Source organism: Myotis lucifugus, unplaced genomic scaffold (assembly GCF_000147115.1).
Source record: "Myotis lucifugus unplaced genomic scaffold, Myoluc2.0 scaffold_2619, whole genome shotgun sequence".
Taxonomy (NCBI): domain Eukaryota; kingdom Metazoa; phylum Chordata; class Mammalia; order Chiroptera; family Vespertilionidae; genus Myotis; species Myotis lucifugus.
Window position 1 is genome coordinate 9,094 of NW_005873667.1, and position 7,664 is coordinate 16,757.

The following is a 7,664-nucleotide window of genomic DNA, read 5'->3' on the forward strand; positions in this document are numbered from 1 at the left end:
TGGAGGTCGCGCGAAGGAGGCTGCGCCGGATGGTGGCGGGGCCGCCCCGCTCCGAGGGGCTTAGCATCGCCCTGCGAGGAGCCCTCCTAACGGCAGTGCCGAGCCGGGGCGGGAGGCGGGCAGCGTGGGCTCCGGGCACAGGGAGGGGCGCCCGCCCGCCCCGGGCAGCCCGGGCCCGAGGTGACAGGCGCCTGTTGCAGGGGGCGGTGGAGCCCATGCAGATCGACGTGGACCCGCAGGAGGACCCGCAGAACGCGCCCGATGTCAACTACGTGGTGGAGAACCCCACCCTGGTAGGAGCCCCGGGGCGCAGCGCGGCTGGGGTCCAGGCCGGGCACACGGCACCCTCCAGCCCAACCTCCCGGGCTCCTGCGCGGCCCTGACGCAGCCCCCTCCGCAGGACCTGGAGCAGTACGCCGCCAGCTACAGCGGCCTGATGCGCATCGAGCGGCTGCAGTTCATCGCTGACCACTGCCCCCCGCTGCGGGTGGAGGCCCTGAAGATGGCCCTGTCCTTCGTGCAGAGGACCTTCAACGTGGATGTGTACGAGGAGATCCACCGGAAGCTCTCGGAGGCCACCAGGTGAGGCCGGGGCCTCGGAGGAGGTGCCCGCCTGGCTGATCGGGGGGCACTCCTGTGCCTGCAAGGCCGGCCCCACCCCCACGCGGTCACTGCGGCGGAGCCCGGCCGCCTTGCTGAAGAGCCGGGAGGGGCGGCGGGGCATCCTGGCACGGCTGCTCTGGCTCCGCGGCCACAGCACTCGTCCCGCGGGCCTCCCCCCGCACGGTCCGTGCCCCCTGCCCACTGGGTGCGCCCACCAGGGGCCCTCCCGCTGGCACATCAGCCCTGACGGCCGGTCCTCCCGCAGGACCTGCAGAGCGCGCCGGACGCCATCTCTGAGAGCGGGGTGGAGCCCCCACCTCTGGACACGGCCTGGGTGGAGGCCACGCGGAAGAAGGCCCTGCTGAAGCTTGAGAAGCTGGACACGGACCTCAAGAACTACAAGGGGAACTCTATCAAGGGAGAGCATCAGGTGCCCGGGGGCGGGGGCTGGCAGGGAGGCCGGGGCCACGCCGGGCGCCAGGCGCCATGCACTCACCGCCCGGCCCGCAGGCGCGGGCCACGACGACCTGGGCGAACCACTACCTGGACTGCGGGGACCTCAGCAACGCCCTCAAGTGTTACTCCCGGGCCCGGGACTACTGCACGAGCGCCAAGCACGTCATCAACATGTGCCTCAACGTCATCAAGGTGGGCGCGGGCGCGGGCGCGGGCGCGGGCCCAGGCGGGCGGCCATGCCCTGGCCGGGTGCCCCAGGCTGAGTCTGTCCCCGCCCGCCCGCCCTCCAGGTCAGCGTCTACTTGCAGAACTGGTCTCACGTGCTGAGCTACGTCAGCAAGGCCGAGTCCACTCCCGAGATCGCAGAGGTAACCAGGCCTTGCCCCTCCACCACCGCCGCCCCCTGGGCCTGGTCCTCCCGTCGGCCTCGGCCATCTTCCGGCCGGGCCGGGGGTCAGCCTGGCAGTCGGGGAGGGTGTGGAGGCACAAGTGGCTCATGTGTGTCGCCTTCCCCTGCAGCAGCGAGGGGAGCGGGACAGCCAGACCCAGGCCATCCTCACCAAGCTGAAGTGCGCTGCAGGTGAGGGCCGGGCGGGGCAGGGGGGCCCCCCCGCGGACCCCGGGCGCCCCCACGGAGGTGGCCTGTGTGCTTGTGCTGCTGTCCTCACAGTTGGGCAGACCCTTGTGCCCCACGCATAGGTGGCCGCTGCCCGGCTCAGGTCCCAGTGCAGACATCGCCTCTGACGGTCACGGTCAGAGCCAGTCCCCACCTGAGTCCCCTGCAGCCGTGACCAGCTGTGCTGGCTCCCGGGCGCCCGGCCCAGGAGGGGACCACCTGGTGCCACCGCCGTCACTCACCTCCCGGCAGAGCTTGTCCCTGGGGCGGAGGCAGCCCTGGAGCCGCGGGTCTCACGCTCCCTCCCTCCCTCCCTCCCGCCAGGGCTGGCGGAGCTGGCTGCGCGCAAGTACAAGCAGGCGGCCAAGTGCTTCCTGCTGGCCTCCTTCGACCACTGCGACTTCCCCGAGGTGAGGGGCACATTGGCAGGAGGGCTCCTGGGTGGGCTCTTGGTGGGGGGTCTCTCCCAGCAGCACTCAGAGTGGGTGTGGGGGGCCAGCCCTGGCTCTGGGCTTTCCTGCCTTTTGTCCCGACGGGCAGTGACCCCTGTCCCTGCCCCTCAGCTGCTGTCCCCCAGCAACGTGGCCGTGTACGGCGGCCTTTGCGCCTTGGCCACCTTCGACCGGCAGGAGCTGCAGCGCAACGTCATCTCCAGCAGGTGGGGGTGCAGGGCCCCGTGTCCCCGGCCACCGTCCTCTGGGGGTGCAGGGCCCCGTGTCCCGGGCCACCATCCTCTGGGGGTGCAGGGTAGACGGCGGGGGGAGGGGGAGACAGGGCGGCTCTGAGGAGGTGGACCCCGCAGCTCTTTCAAGCTGTTCCTGGAGCTGGAGCCCCAGGTCCGGGACATCATCTTCAAGTTCTACGAGTCCAAGTACGCCTCGTGCCTGAAGATGCTGGACGAGATGAAGGTGAGGGCTGCCGGCTGGAGGCGGGGAGGGCGGGGGTGGGGGCTGCAGCTCCTGACCCTCTTCCTCGTCAGGACAACCTGCTCTTGTTACATGTACCTGGCCCCCCACGTCAGGACCCTGTACACCCAGATCCGCAACCGCGCCCTCATCCAGGTAGGTGGGGGGGGGGGGTGCAGGCCCAGGTGGGGCCATGGGTGCACCTGGAGGCCGGGCAGCTGATGCCCGCCTGCCCTGCAGTATTTCAGCCCCTACGTGTCGGCCGACATGCGCAGGATGGCCACTGCCTTCAACACCACGGTGGCCGCGCTGGAGGACGAGCTGACACAGCTCATCCTGGAGGGGCTCATCAACGCCCGCATCGACTCCCACAGCAAGGTGGGTCCCCCACGCGAGGCGGCCCCCGCGAGGTGGCTCCCCATGGCAAGGCGGGGGATCTGGTCCCACTGACCTGCCGCCGACCCTGCAGATCCTATATGCGCGCGACGTGGACCAGCGCAGCACCACCTTCGAGAAGTCCCTGCTCATGGGCAAGGAGTTCCAGCGCCGTGCCAAAGCCATGATCCTGCGGGCAGCCGTGCTGCGCAACCAGATCCACGTCAAGGTGAGGGTGGGCGGCACGGGGGGCGGGGGCGGCACAGCCGGGCACACACACCTGGGCCAACGGCCTTGTTTCCACTGCAGTCCCCTCCCCGCGAAGGGAGCCAGGGGGAGCTGACGCCCGCCAACAGCCAGTCCCGGATGAGCACCAACATGTGAGGGTGCCCGCCGGGCCCTCCAGGAGGATCTGCACACCCTGCCCCCCTCCCAGCACTTCTGGAGGAGCCGCTGGGTTCCCGGCCCCCTGCCTGGACACCTGTGTGACCCCATCTCTGCTTGCCCCACGGAGGAGGGGTGTCTGGAAGGTGAGGCCTCAGGGCCTTCTGCTCTCACATGTGGGGTTGCAGATAGTTGTGAACCTTAGTCCATTAAAAGCAGCCTCCCCTGAACTGTTCTTTCTGTGTCTGGCTCTTGGGGTTGGGCTGTGGGGGGGGGCGGGGAGCACAGGCCTTGTCCCTGGGCCCCTTGCATCCAGGCAGCAAAGGCCCAGCCTGTGCAAGGCTGAGCGCACCCTCCGGCCCTGGTCCAGGGCGGCTTCTTGACTGACCTGGGTCCAGGCAGAGGAGCTTCCTCCCTCCCAGCAGGCTGTGGCAGAGGCACGCTGGCCGGAGCGGCACTGGCGCACTCTGCAACGCACGTCTCTGAGGGTTTATTGTTCACGTTAGGGCACACCGGCGCGAAGATCAGAGCAGGTCCAGCCTGGGAACACTCGCCGGGGCCGCGCTCAGTCCGGTGTGGCCGAGGGTGTGGAGGAGCAGGAGGTTCCCTGAGTGAAGGCGTCTCCTTAGGGGTGGGGGGCTTCACAGTCCTGAGCCCGGAGGGGCGGGCGGCGGCCTTCAGGCCAGGGCACTGCCCAGGACCTCGGGGAAGCCGCCTGGGTCCCCGGGTCCCGCCTGCGGGGGCTCCTGCAGCTGGGGCTGGGCCCCCTTCCAGGCCAGCGATTTCTCCAGTTTGGTTTTAAAAAGCAATCCGTGACCTGGCAGAGGGGGTGGGGGAGGAAATGGGGCTCAGGTCACAGGTCCCACTGGCCGAGGGGTCGGGGGAGGGAGTAAGGGCTCGGTGGCAAGTGCCTCACCTGGGCAGTCCGCAGTCTCTTTGAAAGCTCGCTTCTTGCAGCAGCCCCGGCACAGGTTAAACACACACCTGTTGCCCTGGACACAGAAAAGCTACTGAGCTGTCTAGTGGGCTGTGCTGAGGCCAGGGCCTCCCAGGCCCCCGGCTGTACTCCCTGCAGACCAAGGGTTAGCAGGGACCACCCTGCCCACGCCCCTGGGGCTGAGCCCCGCTGGGCAGCACTGCAGAAGGGCAGCTCACCTTGGGGTTCCCACACTGGTCGCACTTTGCGTATTTTGCTGGGAAAAGAACACAAGGGGGTCCCGGTGAGCCAGGTGAGCAGCCCCCCACGGCCCCACGCAAAGCCTGCGGGCCCCCGTTTGCTGTGGCCGCCAACATGCAGACTTGGTGCCCAGAACCCCAGGCCCTCGTCCTTCCCCCAAGGGCTCAGACTGCGGCCATGGCTGGGTCTCCCAGTCCCTCAGGAAGGCGGTCCCAAGCCCACAGCCTCTCCGGGTGCCTCAGGGCGGCAGCTGCCACAGCTTACGCTTGAGCGAGGGGTCGAAGGTCTTGTGGGGGTTCCTCAGCTGCTTCTTCTGCTTGTTCTTGGACAGGACGTCTGCGCCGCCCTCCTCCTCCTCCAGGGCCCGCTTACTGCGGGCGCCTGTGTTCTCCTTGCTCCCCTCCTTGGGCCTGGACGGGCAGGGCAGGGGCAGAGCTGAGAGGCCCCACGTCCGGGCTCTCAGGCTGCCGCTGGGCCAGCGTGGAGCCACGGGCACCGGGACTCTGGGGTCTGGCCTCTGAGCCTAGGCCGGGCTGTGGCCCCGGATGGGGTCAGAGGGAAAAGATGTAAAACCTCAGCGTCCACGAGTAGGGGGGCCGCTGGGCACCCGGGAGGATGGGGCAGAGCGGGCTGTGCCCTCCGGGCCCTCCTGTGCCTGCCCGACCCGAGCCCGCGCCCGCACGCTCACCCCGGCCGGAAGTAGGGCTGGCAGATCCAGTGGAAGAAAGGCAGGCCGCCCGAGGGCTCCTCCCCCTCCTGCCGCGACATGTCCTCCTGCAAAAGGCCAGGGTCCCCGTCACCAGCCAGTCCCGGAGGCACCGGGCGGCTCCCAGCCCTGCACGTGCCTGACACCGCAGCTTCAGCTCCTGGCTCACGGCGGCCACGCCCTCCAGGGTCTTCGCCTTGGCGAGCTCCTCGCGAAGCTGCTGGTGCACCTGCAGCCTGAGACAGACGCCATGAGCGGGCCTGCCCCCCGACCGAGCCCCGGGCCTCGGGGAGCTGCCCTCTCCCACCCAGGCTGCCTCCCCGTCACCCAGCCCCTCAAGGCCTGATTTGGGGGCCAACCACCGACACGTTTCTGGAGACCTCGCCTGGAAACCCCCAGTGCCCAGGTGGGGCTCAGGCGGACGGGTCTGCCTCGGGGGCACTCACGTGTGGTGCCACAGCTTGAAGAGGTGGGCCCGGACGCAGGACAGCGGGCAGGGGTGCTGGCGCACCAGGTCCAGGTACTCCTCAGCCAGCTCCCACACCGCGGGGCTGCGGCCCTCGAACAGCGCGGGGTTGTGCAGGTTGCCCTCTGCGGGAGGGGGAGGGGCTGAGCTCAGGGTGCTCATGACCTCAGAGGGACCCCCACCCCTGCCCCATCACACCAAGGGCAAGGCTGCTGCCAGCTCAGGGCATGAGGACAGCGCGAGGCCCGAGGCTGTTCAGCTGGGCCGGTGGCGTCACAATGTGGACGCCGTGGGCGGTGGTGCGGCCTCACCTGCACTCATGACCCCCTGCACCCCCGTATCCCGCAGGCAGCGCTCCACGTCCTGCAGGCACTGGATGTTCCCGTTGGCAAACACAGGGATGGCCACGGCCTTCCTGCTGGGGAGCAGGGGGGCACTCAGCCGAGGAGACGGGGGGGCCACCCTCGGGGCAGCACCCAGCCCCGATGTATCCCGGTCGCCTAGAGGGCCGTGTCTCGGGCGGGGAGGCCCCACCCCACTCACCGCACGGCCCTGATGTGCTCCCAGGACGCGGCGCCGGACAGAGGCCCCTTCTGCTCCTTGGTGCGGCCGTGCACCGTCAGCAGCTAGGACACAGCAGGGCTGGCTCAGCGCCACGCTGCGTGGCTCTCAGTCCCTGCCCCCCGACTCCGCCTGGGCTGCCCTCGGGGCCAGCTGACGCCCTGCGGGGCGACCAGGGTGCAGGGGAGGAGCCTGGTCCCCGTCAAGGTCACTGTGACTCCTGTCGCCCCCAGAGGGTGAGCTCTCCTGGGACACGCCTGGGAGCAGGACCCCCGGCCCCTCACCTGGCAGCCGGCCTTCTCCAGCATCTGGGCGTACCTCACGGTCTTGTCAATCTCTGGGAAGACCCGGATCTTGCACGTGACCGGGACAGAGAGCTGCTCGTGGGCCCGCTGAACTGTGGAAGGAGGTGGCTTCTGAGAAGCGGGTGCTCACCCTTGGGAGGTGGTGGGGACCCACAGCTAAGCCCCAAAGCAGCACAGGCCCAGTGCAGACGGCTGCCACTTGACGCAGCCGAGAGACCCGCCTCCGCACCCCCAGGGCAGTGGAGGCGCCAGGACTGGGCGAGGACCCTGCCCCCTGCATGCGACAGGCCACAGCCAGGCGAGCGCTGTGGCCACGAGGTCTCTGCTGGCCACTGTCCTCTCCTCCGCCCAACCACACGCAGCCCGTCACCCACACGCGCCCACTCACTCATTCTCTGGAGCAGGTCCCACTCCTCCTGCAGGAAGGCGCCGTAGTGACCTGCAGTGACAAAGGTGGCCGTCGTCCCCCTCCTCCCGTGTCCACACCGGCTGAGAGCCGACCTGCCAGGCTGGCCCCGCTCCCTGCACGGGCCGCGCACCATCTTCTGAGCCCGCGGGCCGGGGGCTCCCCGAGGGGGTGTCTCCAGGGAGACGGCCACTGAGCAGTTTCTCAGCGTCAGACTTGGTGGCTCTGTTTGCCCAGCTGCCCAGGCTCAAGGGCGCCGAACGGCAGGCCCGCCCCACAGTCTCTGACCACCAGCCACTCCCCAGGCCCCACCCAAGGGGAACAGCCACTGGGGCTGCGGCAGCAAAACACATTCATCCAGGGGGAGCCCGTCCACTTCCCAGGCACTTGGGCGAGTGAGGAGCCGCTGAGAGCCCGCAGGCCTGCCCCACCTGGAGCCTCGCCGGGCCCCCGAGACTCACCCCGCTTGGCTATCATCTGGGGGCAGCCCAGGTTCAGGTCGATGGCATCACAGTAGTCCTGCGCCAGGAGCGCCGCCTGGACAAACACCTCCGGGTCGTTGGCACAGAACTGGGGGAGACGGGACCGTCACCAGGAACCGGAGCCATGCCCTGGCTCTTGGCGGCTCACGGGGTTCACGTGGGGTCTCGGTGGGGGCGTGTCCCACGGCTGACGACAGGCCGGCCTCCTGTCCTAAATGCTTA

The 7,664-nt window shown here is 69.4% G+C and overlaps 2 protein-coding genes across 2 annotated transcripts; one reads left to right on the forward strand and one right to left on the reverse strand.

Moving 5' to 3' along the window:
* The first annotated feature begins 86 nt into the window (after nucleotides 1-86).
* On the forward strand, nucleotides 87-3,494 carry GPS1 (G protein pathway suppressor 1). The gene is given in 14 exon segments (XM_023749065.1): nucleotides 87-293; nucleotides 401-582; nucleotides 868-1,033; nucleotides 1,114-1,251; nucleotides 1,350-1,427; nucleotides 1,579-1,639; nucleotides 2,000-2,085; nucleotides 2,239-2,333; nucleotides 2,478-2,583; nucleotides 2,655-2,669; nucleotides 2,671-2,736; nucleotides 2,821-2,958; nucleotides 3,050-3,184; nucleotides 3,265-3,494. Coding segments are annotated over 14 exon segments (1,419 nt in total). The 5' UTR covers nucleotides 87-215; the 3' UTR covers nucleotides 3,340-3,494.
* Nucleotides 3,495-3,814: 320 nt separating this feature from the next.
* DUS1L (dihydrouridine synthase 1 like) lies at nucleotides 3,815-7,558 on the reverse strand. The gene is made up of 12 exons (XM_006108540.3): nucleotides 7,422-7,558; nucleotides 6,943-6,993; nucleotides 6,534-6,646; nucleotides 6,232-6,314; nucleotides 6,000-6,103; nucleotides 5,669-5,813; nucleotides 5,362-5,458; nucleotides 5,205-5,290; nucleotides 4,781-4,926; nucleotides 4,495-4,532; nucleotides 4,256-4,331; nucleotides 3,815-4,156 (listed from the first exon to the last, which is right to left on the reverse strand). The coding sequence occupies exons 1-12, from the start codon at nucleotides 7,435-7,437 to the stop codon at nucleotides 4,017-4,019; spliced, it is 1,095 nt and encodes a 364-aa protein (XP_006108602.2). The 5' UTR covers nucleotides 7,438-7,558; the 3' UTR covers nucleotides 3,815-4,016.
* Nucleotides 7,559-7,664: the final 106 nt, after the last annotated feature.